Here is a 22,709-nt window from a genome sequence, read left to right on the forward strand (position 1 = left end):
CGCGCAGGCGAAGAAGAAGAGGGGGAAACAGAAAAGCGTGAGGCAGGAAAACGCTTGAAATCAGCACCACGGACAGCGCTCCAGACGCAGCGGGGACAAGCTGCGAGGCTCACACTGGAATCTGCCCGAGACCCAGCCCACTATCACTGTGTTCAAACTTTTTGAGTGGATACGATCCCGTATCCTCTCCACATTTATATTCCCAGCCACATCCGCTCATGTGCTTCGCTCCACGTCAAGGTGGCCGCACACCTTCACTCCCAGTGAACCGGGGACCCTCATCTCTTTATACAGACTGCGTTGCGGCGGTGGGCGGGACCTGCAGCCTGAGCGCTCCGTGATTAGTTCCTGAAGGGCGCTGTCACCCACCAACCCGATCCGACCCAATCCGAGCCGAGCCGCGCGCCCCAGGCGGAGTTGGAGGAGACGCGCGGTTAATTTTAGTTTGTGTTGGTTGGACAGAGGGGAGGAGGAGGAGGAGGAAGAAGAAGAAGGAGAAGAAGAAGAGGAGGAGGACAAGGGGGAGAAGGAGGCGACGCCTGTCATTTTTTTTTTATTTTTTTAATTTGTACCAACGGGCACATTTCTTGGGAGCGAACCCAGGCGGGTGTAACCGTCTTACACGCTCCATCATCGGGCGCGCCATCGCCTGTCTGTCCCGGCTGCAGAGTGGCGGGGATCGATTTGACCGTTTTGGAGGAAAAAAAAAAAAAAACATGTCATGTGGATCTCGATGCCTCTTCAAAGCGCGTTTAAGTTAAACAGCCTGCCCATGCTGCGAGGCTCCTCACTGCAGATCATCTGAGAACAGGTTTGGACCAATCCGATCTGTGGAGCACTGGGAGGAAAACATGCCAGTGAGTCAACAGCTGGAGAGAAAACCACACGACCGATCACCCGCTGGAGAGCGACGGCATGGGCTTTATTCATCGCTGGTTCATTGAGTGAGTAAAGGGGGAAAAAAAACACATCCTCTGGCCGCCTCTTATTTCGGCCCTGAATCCAAGGAGATCTTCCCGAAATCCAGCTGTGAGTTACAATACCGATTCATGCTGCGGGTTGACATCAGTGGAGAAAACAAACGACCTCCTATTTATGTTGATGTTTTAAAGATGGAGTCCCCGCACACAGACTCTGGTTGTTAATGGTTAATGCTTTGGGGAAAAAAAGGGGGCTCTTTTGTGAGAATTAATATCAAAAGTTGCAAGAAAGGAGGAAACTCGCCCTGTTTAACCCCGGGACTAACAGAAGCAGTATGGACGGTCGGAGGGGAGGAGAGGAGGAATGAGGCAGCTCCTCTCTGAATGAGTGAGGCCAGTGTGGTGTAGTTTGGGGACAACCGGTGGTCGTTTATCCTCCGGTGTGTGTGCGTGCGCGCGCGCACGTGTGTATAAGGGATGGCGGTGGTGAAAACCGGTTTTTGATGCGCGAGAAAGTGACGTGCCACCCTCCCACATTCCCGCCCTTTGCCACGAGCCTCCTGTCAACTCACCCCAAGTACTTGGTGATCTGTGCACCTTTTTTACGCGCGGCTGTGCGCGTCTCGCCGCGTGCCTGTTTGTCCAGTCGGACTCTGCAAGTCTCGCGGGATATAAAGGAAATAAAAGGGTGATTCCAAAATATCGAAAAAAAACAAACAAACAAAGAAACACAGAGATTAAGACAAACAGGAGCCGCCTATATGAAGATGCTGATGTGTGACCGCGGCGTCCAGATGCTCGTGACGACGGTGGGCGCGTTCGCCGCCTTCAGCCTCATGACCATCGCCGTCGGAACCGACTACTGGCTGTACTCGCGCGGGGTCTGCCGCGTGAAGAGCAGCGGCGACAACGACACGAGCCGCAAGAACGAGGAGGTGATGACGCACTCCGGCCTCTGGCGAACCTGCTGTCTGGAAGGTACGTGATCAGTCTGACTGACTGGCCGCATGTCTGTCTGTCTGTCTGTCCGTCTGTCTGTCTGTGCGCGTGTCTGTTCTCTATTCTCCCGTGCGTGTGCGTGCGCGTGCGTCTTCCTCTGTCCCTGGCTCTTCACACAAAAACACACCCTGTCTCCCCTGCTGTCTGCTTCCATCTAATACCAGAGGAGCACTGGTGCACCCAGTGTGTGTGTGTGTGTGTGTGTGTGTTGCGTGTGCGTGCGTGTGTGACAGCATCCTTTAATCCCTGTAACTCAGTTCTTAAGAAGCTGTTCTTCCACGAGTTCACCCTTGCATCTCTCCCTCCGCCACAGAATGGGGCACAATAGAGGAGAATTGACTGTCACCATGCTGCATAGCTGAAGGTACAAATAAAGCCCTAACAGGCACAAACACAGACAGCTGGCAGCGCTATCAGCCAGTCAGCTGCACCCTCACTACCAGGTACCACAGTCTCTAATGATGCCAGGAGTCCTGCACACAGTGTTGTTGGAATTCTTGTTTTCTTGTTGCGAGAAGTCATAAATTAAAGCCTTTTGGCAGGGTGGTGTAGCCTGAGTGGCTCTGCCACTGGGTGTGCGTTTCACTACAACCTGTTGACTAAAAGCAATCACCTTTCACTGCAGTACAGTTATGTTGAGCATAGAAAAGAATAAAGGGATGAAAAGCTGGACTTGTTTTGCTGAAGATGATCTTGTTGGAAGAATTCCTACGTTATGATGGTAAATGTTGTTGAAATAAGGCCGTTTTAAAGGAAACACTTGTATAACGTCCATGAGCACATCGTGTACATGTACCTATCTTCTATACCGCTATGGGCATGGTACACCCTGGACAGGTTGCAGGTCCATTACAGGGAAAACAGTGAGAGACAGACAACCACACACTCACATTAACGATCACACCTGAAAAAAAATGCTTTAAAGGAGTATTTCTTCCAGGAATAATGCTATTTTAGGCTGGATCTGTAATTTACTTCCACTCCGGAACTCAGAAGATTCCCAAATTCAGAGGCAGATGCTGCTACTGCTTTAACCGTCAGGGTCACAGGCTGCTGTGAATCCCAGTGTGATTATGAGTGAAAGCAGGGCACACCCAGAACACATCCCCAACCTATCCCAGAGCAAACACAGAGCAGGAAAAAAACACTATTATATTAATTCAGAGGCGCCAATTAGCCTCAAATGCAGATGTCTGTGTTTTTTTGTGTGCATGTGGGAGAAAATCGAGAGAACATGCAGACAGCCAACCGCCAGAGTACAGAGTGGATCACAGATGGCATAGAGCCAGGTGTTGAATTATAAGTAGTGGTAAAGGTGGATGTTACTTATAATGTACCAATGGTTGATGTGCAAATAATGATATAATAAAATAATGTCACTTTTTTTCAATTTTTTACTTTTTTCTTCATTTTTCCTCTTTGAGGAATAAAAATTTAACTCATGATAGTGTAAAGGGTGTCGTTGGTTTATTTTTTTGCTCGGCTTAAATTACTGTGTGCCATGTAGTCAACACCAGCGTGGATACAAGCCTCTGCAGCCACGCTGGCAGCTCCGCAGCTCTGCTGATTCCCAGTGAGGTTGTCTTATAAAATACTACCATCTTCCAACGGTTCGTTCTTGGGAAGTCGTGAATGTTTGGACAAAATTTCCTGGCACGCGAGAGCAGCCGTACAGTCTTGACCGAGGTAGTAAACCAACCGGCAAACACCGCCTTCCCCAGAGTCACTGGTGCACACAGCTGAAACCACAGTGGTCTGCAGAAACAGCTTGCCTCCCACAGCAGCAGGATCTAAACATAACATCCAGCAGAATACCAAAACACCACAGGTGACTCAAAGATTTCTGTATTTTGCAATAAGAATGTAAAAAATGTGGCATTTTATGAGAAAAATCTGAATTTCAATTTGATACAGCCAATGCAAACGATTCCCTCAAATTCCGTGCAGCATTACTATTTTTAATATGTAATGCATAATATATATATAAAAAATCTTGTATTGCTTTTGGCATGCGTGTGTGTGTGTGTGTGTGTTATTGCAAGATCCAGCCATTTCATTCTGGAGGGCATGGGAAGCTATTAGAGAAGCCAGATGGCACAGGTATAAGGCTTTATTGAAAACACAACCTTATTTGCATAAACACTTATACACACACACACACACACACACAAACACACGCATGCATGCATGCACGCACACACGCACTTTTAATTGGATGAATAAATAGACACGTTCAAGGATATTCCCAAGCCACCAAATAAGGACAGCTTAGGGAGCAGTAGGCCAAGTTAACACAATGTCAGCACAATGACATGCACACACTGACACACACACACACACACAAAGGTTCACATGCGAGAAACATAAGAACATGCGGAGGTACATGTATGCACCCATGCAAGCTTAAAACAATTATGCACTTGAAGCGAAGTTCTCTTCCCTCTTTTGTTATTCCGTCCATCTTATCCCCATTCCGCTCATTCCCGGGTCCCTGGCCGCCTTGCTTTTATAATTTATAAATGCCTCATAAACCATCAGGAAGTGGATGTCTGTACATGTGGAATCCACTCAGCCCGACATCGGCAAATGAGTGAAAGAATGAGAGAGGGGCCTGGAGAAACATATATGCGGTATCCTTACAGCAAATGCACGGGTCAGCCGTGCGCTGCAGAATTTAACGTTCAGCACAATTTATTTAAAAGGCATTAAAGGGGCAGAGGGACAAAGCGCTATGGTTCTTCTCATTTCATCAAAGAAAACAACAAAAAAAAAAGAATGATTCTTGCTCTAAACATTATTCACAAATGAGCTAATAATGAGCTGTAATTGGACTGACCCCATTTACATGGTGTTATCTGGAGATCTTATCTGGATAAAGGAAAATGTGTGTTATTAAAAGTCCCGGTTCATCTTTTTTTTTTGTTTGTTTGTTTGTTTGTTTCAAACTGACTTAAGTTAGGTGTAAATGCAGCTTTTACAGTTTAGTCGTTCAATGCGATGAACTCATTCTCACCCAGTTTCAAGCTCAGTTCCTTGCTTCCCACTTCTCTAAAACCCCTCAGCCATCCACATGAGCTATCTCTAATCTGTGTTTTACACGATGTCTTGAGATCCATTTAAAAAAGTTCTTTTGGGTTTATCTGCCTTATGACTGGATTTCAAGAAATGTTTAATAAGAGAGTGCTCCAGCACTCTTGTTCCAGAGATCTCCAACTTTCAGTGTCTGACAGTTATTTGGCATTGCTGTGTGTTTTTCGTGATACCAAGAGGCTTATGTTACAAAAGTGTGACGCATTTATCTGAGTGGACGGTGGGAGAAGTCCTGTAGGTCAACATAATAGATGCAAATGAAGCTGTATTTCTCTATCTTATGGCAGTTTGGGAATGTTTCTAATGCTGAGTTATGGTTATGGTTATACGTATGTTTTGCTAAATCCTGTCAGCTGCAAAGAAATGGCTGATTTCCAAAATCCCCTCAACACAGATATACACCACCTCTTTTAAAGCTTGTTCGTCCTCTGATTTACTGATGCTTTTCTGAGTGATTGAATGACTCCAAAGTGAGTCACAGGTTGCTTCAGTATTCATCTTGGTTGCTTGGTATTGACAGGTAGTTGTATTAAAGGTGTTATGGCGGGTCGCGCTGAGGGCAAACACATGACGTGAGCGTGTCTTGGTGACATGACAGCCGTACAGCGTGCTGAAAGACCCAGCTGCTAAAAATAGGCTTCAGCATCACTCCGTGAATTGAATAGTTCCACACTCTACGGTGTTTTTCATAAAGAATGCTCAAAATATAAGGAATAAAAACATCGGTTTCTAAAACAAGAACCCTTTAAAGGTCCCTTTGCTGTGCAAAATACCAGCACTGAGTAAATAAGAAAGCCTGTCACTAAGATCCGTTTGGTTTGGTTTTTGTTGTTTTACCATAAGCGACAGGGAGGTTTGAAAAAAAAAAAAAAAGTGCAGTTTCTAAACTGTAAATCAGCACAATGCAGTTCAGGTGACAGGACAGGCCATTAATTACAGGGAGGGAATGCAAATTTGTGAATGGGGGGGGGATTATGTACGGTGTTGTGGGTTTCAATGTACGATGCTATCTGTGTGGTGTGTGTGTGTGGTCACGTTGGGAATTCTTGCATGCAGCGAGTGTTTGTGCCTCTGCAGGTGCGCTGAAGTGTTGTGATAAATGAGCATGAGGACGCCGGGAAATGAGAGCAGTGATGGAGGAGGGGAGTGGTTGGAGGACAAAAACAAAGCATGAATGAAGAGCAACCAGAACGTGCATGAATGAAAGAGGAGGGAGGGGCGGGCGCACGAAAAGTGATGGATGAGCCGTGCGTGGCCTCCGCTTCAGGTGAATCTCCAGAGAGTGTTTGACCACACTGGAGATCTGAGCGATCACCTGGTAATAGAGAGAAGGGAGAAGAGGGACGGGAGTGAAACCGGTTACTCAGGTGGCTGCAGGAGGAAAGAGAAAATGAGAGAAGATGGAGGTGGGGGTCGCGGAGTGAAGAACAGAGCAAAATAAAGTGGCGACAGCGTCGGGAGATTGGCATTAATTAAAGATGTGGGGTGGTTAACCGTGTCTGAGAAGAAAAAAAAAAACAAAAAAACAATCAGCTTACAGAGTGGGACCCCGGGGGTAATGATAGAGGAGGTAAGAGAAAGGGTTTGACAAGTATTTGAGAATTTTTAAAAAAGCTTTGGAGATGAGGAAAAAGGGATGGATGAAGAAAGGAAGCACTGCTAATATGGGTTATAAGAGATTGGATAAAAGTGGTAGAAATGGTTTGTGAAAGGTGAGTTCAATGGAAAGTTCTGCCACAAATAGCACAAAGCAATGCTCTAAATATGTGGAAAAACAGTGCTCTAACAATAAATTAAACCAAAGGACTCCGAAGAATATAGCAATTTATTAATTCTGAGCTGGAATCGAAGAAATAGGCCTGTTTCAAGAACGCAGTAAAGGATTGAAATATAGTGACTGTTTGCAAATTCAAAATCAGTCTCAGCAATTTAACGTGACATGCAAGCTGCATTGTGACAGAAGCTGAAATAAATATTTCGACTCCAGCAGTCATTCAGTAGCTTATTTTTTTCATTTTAACTGGATATTTCTGCATTTCAAGCCAATGTTTTCTTTGTGTTTAAATAGAGAAAAGCATGTTGGTAATTACAAAATCTATTGCTCATTGACCACTCTCACGGGAAAAAGAAAGACAAGAGGAGACTCTGACTCTCAGGAGGTCAATGATGAGCCGTTATTCCACCTGATTTCTGTACCACTTAATCTAATCAAGCTGATCTCAGATGCATGAAGACTGAGTACACCAAGGATGAACTATCATTCACTCTTACATTCACATGTCAAGGAGAATCATTGAAATATAAATCTGTTTTTCCATGTCAGACCCGGGAAAAGCAGAATCAAGAAGCACAATAAAGAACAGTACAGTTAAATAATGTACAAATGAATGTGAAACTTCAAGAGGAAGTGATAACATTTCTCCTGCATGGAATCTGCTCATGACTGAGTTTTTCCAGCTCCAGATTTCCCTCTAAATGGTTCTACCACCAGGGGGCAAATGTGTCCAAACCCTTGACACATTAAAAAGTAGCCACTTCGCAGGAGTGCTAACGGAAATGATCGTCTGGCCTTTTTTTGGGAAACATTGGCCTAAATGGGTATTGACTGAAAAGATGAAAATGCCTCGTCCAGAATGCTACACGTGGGCTTATGAACAACAATATTGATGAAGCCCAACAGTCATCCTGCCGAAACCTGCCCCTCAGTGCTGTGTGAGCCAGCAGGGCTTCTGTTCACTGTCGCTCTCTTTAAACTTGTGTTCTCTGTCTCAGTTTTTCAGATATTAGTTTATGCTCCCTCGGGAGGAAGCCGGTCTTCAAAGAGAGCATATTTATAATGTATTATGCATTGTGAGTGTAGCTGATTCCTGTCCAAAATCACTCTACTTTGAGTATTTATCCATGAACGATTGCAGATTTTCAGATATTAAAAGTCTGTTAGGCTTCGAGATCAATTTTCCATGTATCATTTCAATGTCTTTTGCAGTGCTTATGTTGCTTTTTAGAGTAACATTTACTTTTAAAATGCTTGTAACAGTTTAAATCCTGATGACACACCATAAATTTTAGCCGTACAACACAGAAGCGCTCTAATAAATTGAAAACTGTCTTCTAAAGATAACACAAGAGCACATCTCTGTCTGTAGACTGAAGGCCACAAAAAATACATTTTTGAATGGGGGAAAATTTCAAGTTGGGATTTTTAGGCTTAAATGACTTGAACACACATGTCTGCATCTGTAGGTCAAATGTTCTTGTGTCCAAACACTTTTTGGCCGATTCCCTAAAACAAGCCTTCATGCTGACAATGAACGACAAGAGGAGAAGAATGTAATGGGATGAGTGTGTTTCGTAAATGTGAGCGGAAAGATGAGACGGGCTAAAGGAGACACAATGAGATTTGAAACAAGAACATAAATGTTTTTGAGAAAAAGAGAGAGGACATGGGCGTTTGAGGAAGAACAAACTGAGAAAAGAGGGAAAAGAAGAGAGAGGGAACGAGAGGAGGTGTGCAATCGAGCAGAACCTGCCTCGTTCGCTTTCATCAGCCATCACCGTGGAAACTAGCCTCTCCCTCTCTCTCTCTCTCTCTCTCTCCCTCTCCCCCCCTCTCTCCCGGCTCCTCTCTTCTTTGCCTGCAAAGAGGTAATCAGAGAGAGCGAGCGAGGTAAAGGCACAGTGAGGAGAGGAGGGAGAGAGAGGCAAAGCGGCACAGTCACCCAGACTGAGCTGTCAGAGGCGCTCCGAGGAAACAAGCAGTCCAATTTGCTCTGCTTTTCAACTTTCTTTCCTGTCCCCTGCTCACTCCCTCCTCTGCTGTTATCTAGTTGACAAAACCATTTAAATTTGGAGTGTGTGGGTTTCTGTGTGCGTGCTGTTGGCTTTTGCACAGGCCACTCACATACAGCTTTGGGAGTACATGCCAACTGATAGGGGTTAGCTCACCCCGCGCTGAAGCAGCGCTCCCCGCAAAAACCGCAGCAGCGGATCATTTGTTCCAACATTCGAAAAGGCCATGTTTTCATTTTAGAAGTACTGGTGCTTTGTTCACTCAACAGAGAAAACAGCATGAATGTTCCATATATTTTTTGTCTATAATGTGATTTTTTTTTTTCAATTCAGTTTTGACATTGCCAGAAACTAAGGAACAAGATGTCAGCCAATATATTGGTTTAACTTTGTTTTGTTTGACATAATGTATCTAATTACTGTGTAATAGTAAAGTACTCAGCGTTCCAAGAGTGTGTGCCAAAGAAATTTCATGTCTGAAACCTCAAACTCCATCTTTGCCCTTGAAGTCACATTCAGAGGTTTTTACTTGTTTACTTAGTGAAATTATTTCAGCTCCAAACTGTGACCATACTCGCATCGCCATTTTCTGATGTGGACTGTGACAGGAAGTAGAAAGAAAGGATCCCATTTCACAGGATGTGATGGTCTGTCACATCTTGTTAGACGCTTTTGGTTTGTTTAAACTTCAATAAAACTGCACTAGAGTTAGTAAAGTCTCTCCCAGAGGAGCTTGGGGACTTTTATTTGGCGCAGACTCAGTTCCAGGTATTTCCACAACTCAGATCAAACACACCAGGGTTTGATTGATCCAGCTATTCCTTAATCCATATCTATACTTCCATCTGATGTTATTACATGAGTCGTCTCAATGTTGCTTTTTTGGGGGGTTTTTTTGTTGGAATTTTGTGTTTTAGTGGCGTTCAGTGGGTGAGCGACGTCAGCTGCGGCCTGTGCTGTGCACACGCACGGCGCGCGCCGGACAGAGTTAGATCAAGGACAAACATCTGGCACCTCATGGCTAGTTTGTCACAGTCATGGGGTCGATCTGGACTCACAGAGTTGTTTTTGTTTGTCTCCTTTTTGACCTTGTTTTGAGGCACCTTTTTTTTTTTATTTGCAGGGGAATGTTTAGTATGCCTCCCACGTCGCTCGCCTGTAATGCAACGAAAAGAATGAGATCCATATAGGCTCCATATAGGAATATATATATATAGATGTTGAATTCTATGAGCTATAGAATTATGTACTTTTATATACGTAGATGTTTTAAGCCTGTTTGTATCATGATGCATCAAACAGGTACACAATTATTCACACTTTGACCTCCGACCTACATTTACCGTGTCCCATAATGCCTTGTGGTTGCAGATGCCTTCGAGCAGCCCTGACCTTTGTGCATCAAACGCCTCCCGATAGATGTGTTCGCCGTGCATGCTGGGAAGTAATTTGTGTCCATGTAGGCACATTCCCTGCGTGTGTTCATTAATTTGCTGCGAGCGCGACTGTCGAAAAACTCTAAACGAGCAACTAATTTGTGGCTTTGTCCCGCCGCACACGCTCACAGTTGACTGGCCCTGTCGAATAATACCGATACAATATCCAAACTAACTTTAAATTTGACTTTTGACTTTTGGCGCAGCCTGCATGGAGGTGTGTGTAAATCTTGGAACACCTCAGGTGCTGCAGGAACTTCTGCACCCTTGAAGCTTGACAGAAAAATGCTGCATCTTCTCAAAAGGATATAATTAAAAGTCTCATCATTAAGCCTTCTTGAAGAGATTTGGACCCATTCAAGTAGAATTTCAGAAATTAAAAAGCTCCAAAAGCACTGTTGTATAGAGCAACATAAAAGTGTTTTCTCCCGTCCTGAATGAGACAAAGGTGTAGGTCTGTCTGAACGATCTTATTAATCTTCTTTCGGAGGGATGTGGGCACTGATTTTAATTAAGCAGTATCTTAATCCCATAAGCTCATATTGAGGGGTTTTAGTTTAACCAGCAACTTTGAGTGCCGTGCATTTGAATTTTGTTCATGCTCTCTTTACCGGATTTTTATTTGTTTGCGAGATTGAGATTACTTTAAAGTTAGCTTTATTTAGACAGTGAGCCTATGACCATAACAAAAGTCATATAACGTGGAGTAATCAAACATAAGTAGGACAAAATGTTTTTTTTTTCTGTTCTGCTCCCATGTTAAATGAAAAAGTGAGACATCTAAACTTCCCGTTGCTCGAAGATTTTAGTTATTCTCCCTATATACATTTCTGCTTTTACCCCTAAATGCGAGCCAATAAGCTGAGTGATTTTCAAATAAGGCTCCGTGACCCGAGAGGCTAATATTGTTGAAGTCCAGGGCGATAGCATAATGAGCCTGAAATAACGTTTGTTCTCACAATACTGAGAGAGAGAGGGAAGGAGGGAAAAGTGAACCAAGAAGGTCAAAGTACCGCTGAGTGAAGAAACATCAGAAATTAGAACTAAAATTAAATGAGCAGGAAGAAACAACATTGTTCCAAATTTAAAGCCATATATAACATGGATTTTTATTTTTTTATGGTGCATTGTTTGACCCTTCTGGGGTCCAGTGTGTGTGTATGTGCGTGCGTGTGCGTGTTTCCAGGTGGCGTTGTATCATAGGCTGGTTGTGACACTTGACATAAGTCTATGTGACGGCTTCTGACTCACTTTGTGATACAGCATTTCGAAGGTAGCTCACCAAAGCATCACTGAGGGGTAAGAAGTACGTGACTCATATGCACCAACCTACACGCACACGCACACACACACACGCACACACATATTTTTCAGCTACATCGGCAGCAGAGCAGTGACAATGCGTTTGACTGACAGTGATCCAGATCTGGACTGTTGGACTGCTACCTGGTCCTTTTTATTTATCTCTCTCCAGTGATTGCTGAGGTTGTTTTCTTCCGTGCTTGACAGGCTGCAGGCCTGCAAACTGGAACAGGGCGAGTCAGAACTAAAACAAAAAAAAAGAAAACACACAGTGGTTTTAAAAATGGTGCAAAATCCTCTGTGCAATATCAAATGTGTAAAATTTTAATTTGTATCTATCAAATTTCAAATTGTGGATGTTCTAAATCTTATTTTTCAACTACCTACTGACTCTGTTAGATTTTGGAGTTATCACTCAACATTCAGCACACAACACCTGCAAATGCAAATATACAAGTCTGCATCAGTGCCTCTTCACAGGCGTAAGCTGGATGCCCCAAAAATACTCAATATTTTTTTCTTATTTCCACAAAAAAACATAATGCAAAAAAATATTGTTTTGAGTCTGTGTGAATTTAGCTGTTTTCCAGCATCTGAGTCTCTCAGTCTGGGCTCCTTCTGAGGACATGAATCTTTAAAAACTGTTCAGTATCAACAGACGCTTGACTGTTAGTGAATTTTAAGTCAAGCAGAAACCAACAACTGATGACATCCCAAAAGGAATAAATAGTCCTGAAGCTGCTGGACGGTACAGCCAAAGTTTACTGTCTAGATGTACATATATCACACTAAAACAGAATCTCACCTGTTTAGCAGAGTGTTATACAGATTCCAAAAGTTATGTAATTGGGTGTATCCAAGTCTTTCTTGGATACTTTTGCTGTAAGATAAAATCTACCGCAATTTTTTTTCACTGTAATAGCAAAAATAATTGTGTGACCACTTACTTGTAGGAAACAAAAGAACTTTGAATTATTTGTGACTGTTGCTGTCCTCATGTGAGGGATATATAAATATCGATGCTGTTGCTGTCACATGTAGTTGGAGATGAACAAGAACGTCCTGTTGCAGGTGTTTCTATAAACTCTGAAGAAATGCTTACAGACTTACATGGCTGATATTATAGCTCAAATATATCGAATGGCTTTACATTGAGTGTGAGAGTGAATATGAACCCGTTGTCCTTTTTGGCTGAGAGGGTAAATAAATACATCTTTCTTTGAAAAACCTATTTTTCCAATTGACCTTTTATTCAGTAATTCGCTTCTTAACTTTCATTGAAGTGTAAATGTGCACTCTATAGAGAGTGTGTGTGTGTGTGTGTGTGTGTGTGTGTGTGTGTGTGTGTGTGTGTGTGTGTGTGTGTGTGTGTGTGTGTGTGTGTGCCTGAAAGCAACCTAATGTGTGGTTTGTTACTCACACATAATTGTAATGAGGACACTGACCTGGAGGTCCAATACACTTGTCTTACTGATTGTGTGTGTGTGTGTGTGTGTGTGTGTGTGTGTGTGTGTGTGTGTGTGTGTGTGTGTGTGTGTGTGTGTGTGTGTGCTATTTCAGTTATTTTTAGTCAGCATCTTTGTTTCCTATCAAGTACGACTAAGACTGACATCACCATGCACTCAAGTGTGTTTTAATGAGAGTCTATGTGAGTAAGCAGCATCTGCAGGTGTGCGTGTGTGTGTGTGTGTGTGTGTGTGTGTGTGTGTGTGTGTGGGTGTGTGTGTGTGTGTGTGTGTGTGTGTGTGTGTGTGTGTGTGTGCGCACGAGTATACGCATCTGGGCTTTTAACGTTGTTTATTCAGCTGTAATTTAGATCCTGTGCTACAGAAAGATAAATAAAACAGCCATCTATCTACATGTTCCCACCTCCCTCCTTTCACTGTGTTGATGAGTCTGTGTAGCTGTGTGTGTACGTGTGTATGTGTGCGTTTCCATGAGCTTCACCCATATTTTATTGTGTGAGACCGTTTGGTGCTCCATACATCAAAACGGTTCGATACGAGCCCGTTCATTTAAAAGCCAGGAGGTATAATGAATTTCCCAGCCGCCTGGCACGAGGCAGCTGTGATTGATGATGTTTTACACCTTGATGCATCCAATCGCAACAGCTCAACTCACACTTACCTTCTGTGACTTTGCTTGTGTGATCCCGCTCAACCGGGCCACATTAAACAGGAGAATGGTTTTCTGTGTATTTCCTGCTGTCAACGGTTCTGATGCAGCTTATCCTCTATTGGTGAAAAGTTATTACAATGCATCACTGGGTCACGTGTGTGTGTGCAAGAGAAATCAGCGCTTGTTGCTTATTTTAATGCTGATCATAGATATGTGGTGTGTCGTAGTGAATATTTTCTTCAAATGCTATCAGATCTGTTTCATTTCATGTGAGACACTGGCAGATGTGGTTCCCTGAACTACAAAATGGAAATTAAAAGAACGAATAACTTTGAATAAGAAGGAGGATATAACATTAAACTTTTTGGGGGGAATAATAGAAATTTCTTTGCTAAAAAAAAAATCTTTGAGACAAAAAAATAACTTCAAACTACTAGTCTAGGTCTTACCTCTGTCTTGAGCTAAATTATTTTTACTGCAGGAAATTAAATTCTCTTTTTCCACTTCCACAAATTAGGTGTCCTAACGCAGTGCTCATACCTGTCCTCGACCTGAGTTGTGCTTTTTGTAAGAAAGTGTGATTTAGGGACCTTTTATAATAAAAGACAAGCGCCTGTTGGAACTATTGAGAAAAATTTGGATTGTATGCGACCAGCTGAAGCCTTTTACTGTGTGTGTGTCATGTGTGTCTTCTAATCCTGTTCAAGTATATTGAGAAAAAACTTACTGTTCTGGTAAAATTACAAATTGCTGCCTGATTATGATCAAGTATGATACGCAACTGCATAATTTAAATATCAAGGTACCAGAACTGAATTGATTTTAAAAAAATCCTACAGAGTTATTCTTTTTATTAATTCTTTTTTTTTTATTACTGTAATTCCTTCTAACAATTCTCTCCTTTTGTAGAAATCTAAGGATCTCAGACATCAGAACTGACAGGACCGACGGATGGTTACGAAAACAGCTGCTGAATTATGACAGATTGTGAAGATTAATACGTGTTAAATTATGTCTGGAGTTGGCACGATAAAAATCAAGATGTCAAATGTGGATTTCTTCTTAAACTGTGGGAGTACTTTCTGCCAAAAATAAGGAAGCAATTAATGAAAATATCCAAGGGTTGTGTTTGAGAAAATATACATAGATGATACGATGCCTGTGCTGGTGTTTAGTCATTGAAAAAGTGTCGCATCTATCAGTGTAAATGACAGTAAGGCAAAGCTTTTCATATGAAAATTGTCCAAATTATTACTTCATTAGGTCTAGAAGTAAAAGGGCCTGTAAAAGTCTTTTTTTCTTGTCAATCAGCGTCTCAATCAGAGGTTACTTTCAGTCTCTGACTGCACTGAGATGGATGAATCAATTTATGAATGATTTTCTGAGTGTGGGTACTGGAAAGAAGCTCTTCATGTGCAAAGAAGCAATTAGGTTGAGTCGTTCATTTGTTCATCGCCAGCCTCCATCCTCTCATTCCTCTCTAATTCTCCCGTGGCGTTTCACCACCAAACTTCTTTCAGCGGGCACTTCCTCTCTCTTCATCCTTCTTCATCGCTCTCTCTCCCCCGCTCGCCCACTCCATCCCCCCTCAGTGCCGCTCTCTTTCATGGCCCCCGTGGTGTTGACCATGTGTGAATGGGACTGAGTGATGGGTGGGAAAGAGGCTACATGCCGTGTAGTCACACACACACGCGCACACACACACATACATAAGTGCACGATACACACATAATCGCGGGGATACTCACGGATGTGTGTGTGTGTGTGTGTGTGTCGAGAAGGATGAGTCACTCTCTGCGTGACACACGGCACACTGGTAGGAGACTCGATCCTCGTCAATACAACACACACACGCACACGCTCACACACACACACACACACACACACACACAATCTGCATTCACTCATATAAACCATCAAGATAAAGGAGTTTACTAACATGCATGATCGATCGTGTTCATGTATTTTTTTAATGATCTTGGTTTGTATTTGTACACTTGATGTCTGCAGTTTGGTGGCTGTGTGCGTTTTCTTTGCAGTTGTGCATGCGTGTGTGTGTGTGTGTGTGTGTGTGTGTGTGTGTGTGTGTGTGTGTGTGTGTGTGTGTGTGTGCGTGTTGGGTGTGATAAGGCTTTTCATTAGTGTTTTCCACACATAGCCTGAAGGCTACAGCTCTGTCTTGCTTCATCTGTCATCCCTCTGTCTCTCTTTGTTTCTCTCTCTGCTTGTTTTTTCCGTCGTTTCCACATCCACTTGCGTACACGTTCAGTCTGCCAGGACTGTGATTTGATGCAGTGCAATTACAACTGAAAGTGACTGAATGACAGGCCTTATACCCACTGGCATGGGGTTCATGTTTGACATTTTAATTTCTAAATTGTTTTAACGAAAACACAACTGACAGATTAATTTACTCATCTAAAGTAGCTGTACCCATTAGCACAGTGCAAACCCGCACTTTGCCTTAAATTCACATAAGATGTGGCTGAAATTTTAGTATGTAATAACTTTTTTGGAGATAGAATTCAAGCTTCTAAAAAAAAAAAAAAAAAAACTTTCTTCACATGGGCCGATGTGTGCTGGTTTGGGATTTCTTTGAAAGGGCGTCGGACTCAGTCACATCAAACAATGTGGCTCATGTCAAATTTAAAGCAAAGCACTGATCCAGCATGTCAGAAGATCCAGTGCTGTTGAAAGAGGGGCTTTCTAGAAGGGTCTCAGTGAGAAGAAAGTAGGCTTTTCTTGACATGTTAACCCGAAACACACGAAAGTTAGAATGCCTGGTTTGAGATGGACCTGTGTGTGAAAGAAACATTTATCCTGCTCACAAATATTTCTTCTTATGAGATAACGAAGACCCAACCTGATCTGTGTTTCCTCTGCAGGAACGTTCAGAGGTGTGTGTAAGAAGATCGACCACTTCCCAGAGGACGCTGACTACGAAGCAGATGCTGCCGAATACCTCCTCCGTGAGTTTGACCGCGTGTGTGTGCACGTGCAAGCAGATACACAGATTTTCACAGGACTGAAGCCGTTTTTACAGCTGATCTGACACACAGTGCATCGCTGCTGTGGACAGAGGCGGGATACTACTGAGACCGACAGCATGCAGGTGCATGGAGCCACCTTCTGTCCCAATCCGGGCAGGAACAGCCTGCCAGGAGAGATTAGGAGAAAATTTGGCTCCTGCAGGGCCGGAAGTCTTTCGCCCCACAGACTTTGAGAATGACAGTTTCCATGTGTCCTTCGTGTGTCCTTCAGGAAATGGTGGACATGACTTCAGACAGAAACATGCAGTCATAAAGCTCTTTAAAATCTGTACATATCAAAGCCAAACATCAAGTGCCGGAACTGAAAATAGCTTTTAAAATTGGTACTGGTATTTTGCTGAGGTTGCATTAAATTATAGAGACTTTTATAAAGAAAATACCCAGCCAAGAGTATCAATTTACAATTTTCTATACTTATTGCAGTGGCACTAACAAGCATTGAATTAAAGTGACCGTCAGAATATCGCCACATTCAAAGCACTTTAGCTATAAATCGAAATTCGAATATAACAGTGTTTTGTGAACAAATATAGCAGAAATTGTTTCTGTTGAAATAATAAAATTGTTGGCAGAGTAACATATTTGATTTCTTCAAACTGTGGGAAAACTCAGTAGCAAGTAGATATTTAATGAGCTGAATTACGGTAGTTAATTTATGCAAATTATTTAGGTAGTATGAGTAAAATTACTTCCGAAAATTACCAAGACATCCTACCTAATTACATTTGTTTGAGTATTTATTATTCAGTACTTGCATCCCTGCTGAATAAAGTACATATAGTCATAACAGACAACAGTTTGCATTTCAGGGAATTTGAATCAGTGTTATGTATACAGTATGTGACGGATATTTTTGTGACACAGAAAGAAACTGCACCTTATGCGGTTGATGTGGATGTGTTAGGTAGAGAGTAATCAAAGCTGATGGGATGATATCAGGGAGCAACTTCCACATCTCTACAGACAGGTGGAATATAATGAAAAAATAGGAACATTTTATCAGGGAAGACATGAGAAGTATGTATTAAAAAAAACATTGTTATGATGAGAAAATGAGAAATGGGAAACGTGCGTGCATCAACCTTGGTTTATCCAAACATAGCTGAAGTGTAATGGGAAAGAAGGATGAAAACTGCAGCTACAAAGATCGAGGGAAGCGATGTGGCGAGGAGCAGGATGGAGGGAGCGCTCTGTTCTCGCTCCTCGCTCTGTAAACAGACAGTAAAGATGGACGCAGCGGAGGGAAAAAAAAAAAAAAAAGAAACAGCAACAAGAAAGAGAGAAAATGGATTCAGCCTGTGCCTCCTTTTCATAGCTCCACTGAACGCAGAGTAACATCCCCAGAGGCGGCCAATTAGATCGCAGACCTCAGAGTCAGCCAGCCAATCAGGAGCAGGGACCTAGTGACCGGCATTTCATACAGCCCAGGGGTGTGGGCCACAGGGGCGGGGTTACTTCACTCTGCTGCAGCTGTCAGTCAAGGAGAAATTATTTCACACACAGAAGGAGCCCAAATGTGAAATACAATCACTGATTGATATAAATATTTTACAAGGATTCACCTGTGAAGGATAAGTACTACTCGTCTTTGCACCATGTCTAAAAATACCGCACGGCGCAGTTCGGCAAGCTGTCTGCAAACATCCTTCAATATGTTATCACATCGTGCACACATATGGGGCTGTGACAAATATTTCACTCCTACCGCAGCCTCGCTTTCACATTCATCTTCTCTGCTATTCATTATTTTTGTCTTGCATATGTCAGCGCCGCTCTCCATCTGTCTTGGTTTTTGTCCATCTCTTCCTTTCCCCATCCGTCTCTCGCGCTCTCGCTCTTCCTAGCAGGGCCTCTGAATGCTTTAACATGTTCTGAATTCAGACTCAGTCAAGCATGTGGCAGCACACTGGCGTCATGCGTGGCTGGCCTGTGTGTGTGTGTGTGTGTGTGTGTGTGTGTGTGTGTGTGTGTGTGTGTGTGTGTGTGTGCCATTAAATTCCTGTTGTTTTAGCTCTGTAATTCATCTTTCAAGGTGAAATTCATTACAAAAATTCATGATTCTGGAAGGCAACCTCTCACCAAAGCACAGAATGTTTTTCCCTCACAGTAATGAAAGTGATTCGACTCTTCCTCTGCTTGTGTGTGTGTGTGTGTGTGTGTGTGTGTGTGTGTGTGTGTGTGTGTGTGTGTGTGTGTGTGTGTGTGTGTGTGTGTGTGTGTGTGTGTGTGTGTGTGTGTGTGTGCTGTGTGCAGGTGCTGTGCGTGCCTCCAGCATCTTTCCCATCATGAGTGTGGGCCTGCTGTTCCTCGGGGGGCTCTGTGTGGCGGCCAGTGAGTTTTACAGGAGCCGACACAACGTCATCCTCAGCGCAGGAATCTTCTTCGTCTCTGCAGGTTAGTCACCACCGGGCCGGTGAGAGTGCGCACGCACGCACGCACACGTGTGTGTGTGTGTGTGTGTGTGTGTGTGTGTGTGTGTATCTCTGGGTGTTTATCATTGTTGTCGGGACCTGAAGTCACATTACGGGGAGTCGACTTCCTTGCGGTAAAGGTACAGACAGTCACACCAGCCGCAGTCCTCCTCAGGCTGTGGAAAAGAACATCTTTTCCTGAGGTTCAAACATGGAAGGAGGCTTTTTTAGAAAATACTGCAGCTCAGAACACCGAGGTCATGTAGCTGCTCCACACAAATATGCTCTGGGCAAAAGGGCAAATTGCATTGTTCTCGTTTCATATATGAACCATCAACAAGTTGATCATGAAGTTTATTTTCTGCCAACAAATCAAAAAGATCTCATGTGCTCCAGCTCGTGTCTTCAGCTGAATTTAATGAGTGAATCACACTGACCCAAACAATCCTGACAGCTGACGTGCCACGGCATCGCAACGATGGGCACGCTCTTGAGACTTCCTGATTCAAAGAGACAGCTACAAATCAAACATGAGTTAGTTTTCCAAGTAACAAGTTATATTAAAAGAAACGAGGAAAGAAACTTCATTACTGTTTGAAAAAGTAACTGCATTCATGAAGTAACTGACTTGTGCACAAGTTCTCAGCCGTGCATATTTTCACTGCAAATAATCATCAATGCTGAGGATATGTGAAAAAAATTACAGCAGCAATGAAACTGAAGGGGATTAAATGCAGTAAGACTAAACAAACTGAAATTATATTTATCATTAATACAGTTACATGTGATAAACAAGCAAACTCTTCATGCATGCCGAAGGACTGGAGGTGATTTTTACGGTTTATTCCACCTGTGATAACGTTAAAGGACTAATAGAACAAGTTTTCATGTGACTTGCAAGTGTGTTTGTATGTGCTGTGTGTGTGTGTGTGTGTGTGTAACTGTGACACTGTGACACCGGTTGACACCTCGGGCAAGGTGCAGCGTTCAAATATTTGTGGAGGAGCCCCTTCAGGCATGTAAAGCACACAGAAGAGCCCGTGTGCGACGCCGAAGTGGGGCAATGGGACACAGAGTGGCTGATTAATCAATCAGCAGGAACGCCACGATGGCAGCGTGATAAACTGTGAGGATGCCGGAATGTAAACACGCATAAATCACTCCACGATGACGACACTTGGAGTCGGTCATGCACTCGCAGCGTAACATACAACATATACGGGGACGTTTACCCCCGATGCGCATACGGGGGGATGAAAATTGCTGTTCAGTGTGATGTTTAAGGTCCCACTGGGTGTCGTTGCGAATTCATGAAGCTAAATTGGTAATAATTTACCACAAGTATGTGGAGCTGTTTCTGGTTAATTACAGATGGCTAATTGTCCTCATTCTGTGAATCCCACCACACTGCATGAACACAGTCCTCTGGACCAATGATATGGAATAAGAGAGACCAGCTGTGTGCTTTGACTCTCTCTAGTGTTTCATTCAATCTCCTCTCCCTTCACAGTCAACATTTGTTTATTTCACTGGGTTTCTTCCTGATTTTTCATCACTTTCCTCCACTTGCTCTGTCTTTTTTTATGTCTTATTCACTCTTATTTGCACTGGCACCAATTCCAAGGCAACATTGCAGGGATCGACTTTGCAGTAGACGATCTTAAACTCTGAGAGAAACAATTTTGCTTAACTGGAAATGTAACAAGCATTTGCCTATTGCACATCATATCATCTTACTTTTTCCCAGAATCTGTTCAAATATATTGTATTTAATCTTTTATCTGATGGTTTCTAAAGCATTGAACTCTGCATCACTGGAGCTACAAAATACCCAAACCTTCATACTCAAATTGTCTGTGATTTTAGTTCTGCAGGTGTCAATAAATTATGTCTCAAAAGGTACTGGAGGGACTACGATGATGTTGTTTCTTCATCCTCATGTTTAGCTGATTTTCCTCAAACTAAGTTCTCTTTCTCTTCCAGGCCTCAGTAACATCATTGGGATTATTGTCTATATCTCGGCCAACTCCGGCGACCCGGGTCAGAGCGACAGCAAGAAGTCCTACTCCTACGGCTGGTCCTTCTATTTCGGCGCGCTTTCGTTCATCATGGCAGAGATGGTGGGCGTGCTGGCCGTGCACATGTTTATTGAGAAGCACCGCAAGCTACGGGCTAAGTCCCGCACTGAGCTCATCAAGAAATCCGCCTTCAGCCGCATCCCTTCCTACCGCTACCGCTTCCGGCGCCGCTCCAGCGTGCGTTCCTCCGAAGCCCCCAGCCGTGACGCCTCGCCGCTCGGGAAGGGCGGCTACACGGGGCCGGCCGCCTCCGAGATGCCCATGTACACGCTGAACCCCCGGGAGGCCGGCAACGCGGGATCCAAATCCGGCGGCATGGGCGGGCTGCTCAACTCGGAGAGGGAGTTCCTCCAGAGCAGCACGCTCACTAAAGACTACAGCAAGGACCCCAACCGCAGGACCACGCCCGTCTGAGAGGTGCTGGCCGCAGATATCGCCCGGTTAGAGAATCAAAGAGGAGGATGAGACGCGCAGGGGGGCGTACCAGTAGAAGCAGGGGACACACAGGGTTAAGGGGTGGGACGGGGGTTTGATAAACTTTGACTGTGAACTGTGAACTTTTAGCCTTTGAACTGTGAATCCTGAGCCCTGTGAGCGTTTCAGTGTGTGTAGCAGGGTCAATGTCGATGGAGAAGTTGTTCCCAACTCCACCTCACCACATATCACTGTAGTTATTATACCCGGAGCTCCTTATAAAAGAAGGCACATTCGATTTATGCTCGTAAGTTTTATGTTCATAAATTGACATTTTGGCATTTTGTAAAGAGGAAAACCGTTTTAAAAAAAAAAATACTGTGAGTGGTCTTCAGTTTGGGACAACTTCTTCAGAAAATTTAAATAATGTGAATTGCAGGAGGAGGAGAAGAAAGAGGTGACAGACAACGTTTGATCTTTGATCTCTCTTCTCCAGAGTTTTTTGGGTAGCAGCAGAGCTGGATCAGTGGAGGAAGCAGCCTTGGAGCTCCGCGCTGACGCTCTGATTGTGATGCTGTTTAAAAGTGAGGAGATTTCAACACCTCATCATTGGGTTTGATTCATTTTCAGTTCAGATGGATCTAAAACAGAAACTGAAGACACAGTTTGTCCATTTATGGCAGCACATCTGTGGCACTTGTATTTTTTTCTATGGATATTGTGTATATATAGTCCTTTCATATGGTTTGATTTCGTCATGGAGAAGCTCACTTCACGGCTGCCTGAACTGAAATTGAATTGAGCCCTTTCCCAGTGACCTTCACCCTCATCTCTCTGATCGCTGCTCAACGGTTAGATCTACAAATTGGGTTTGATGAGCGGGCACAGAATCAACAAACGGCTGTTGGACGCTGGGTAGAAAAGGTGCGGTTCGAGAAAACTAATGAATCTATTTTCGATGGTGACATTACATCCATCAGTGCTTCCTTTCATTTACGTTTTCTTCCACTTCCTCTTTCTCTTCCAATTCCTTTTGTTCGCCCACGACTCAATAGAGACGATCAAAATGTCCGTCAGTCCGTCCGCCTTCACCTTTCACCCC

At 43.5% G+C, this 22,709-nt stretch overlaps 1 protein-coding gene across 1 annotated transcript; it reads left to right on the forward strand.

Moving 5' to 3' along the window:
- Positions 1-1,254: 1,254 nt before the first annotated feature.
- On the forward strand, positions 1,255-22,105 carry cacng3b (calcium channel, voltage-dependent, gamma subunit 3b). Its single transcript, XM_030090002.1, has 4 exons — positions 1,255-1,898; positions 16,540-16,623; positions 18,958-19,098; positions 21,099-22,105. The coding sequence occupies exons 1-4, from the start codon at positions 1,682-1,684 to the stop codon at positions 21,605-21,607; spliced, it is 951 nt and encodes a 316-aa protein (XP_029945862.1). The 5' UTR covers positions 1,255-1,681; the 3' UTR covers positions 21,608-22,105.
- The last annotated feature ends 604 nt before the right edge of the window (positions 22,106-22,709 follow it).

Source organism: Salarias fasciatus, chromosome 4, assembly GCF_902148845.1.
Source record: "Salarias fasciatus chromosome 4, fSalaFa1.1, whole genome shotgun sequence".
NCBI classification, from domain to species: Eukaryota; Metazoa; Chordata; class Actinopteri; order Blenniiformes; family Blenniidae; genus Salarias; species Salarias fasciatus.

Bases quoted from the DNA above. Each gene is read 5' to 3' on its own strand.
- cacng3b (XM_030090002.1), top strand. From the start codon at position 1,682: ATGAAGATGCTGATGTGTGACCGCGGCGTCCAGATGCTCGTGACGACG. The intron at 1,899-16,539 runs GTACGTGATCAG...TTTCCTCTGCAG, and splicing joins GCGAACCTGCTGTCTGGAAG to GAACGTTCAGAGGTGTGTGT. The intron at 16,624-18,957 runs GTGAGTTTGACC...TGCTGTGTGCAG, and splicing joins TGCTGCCGAATACCTCCTCC to GTGCTGTGCGTGCCTCCAGC.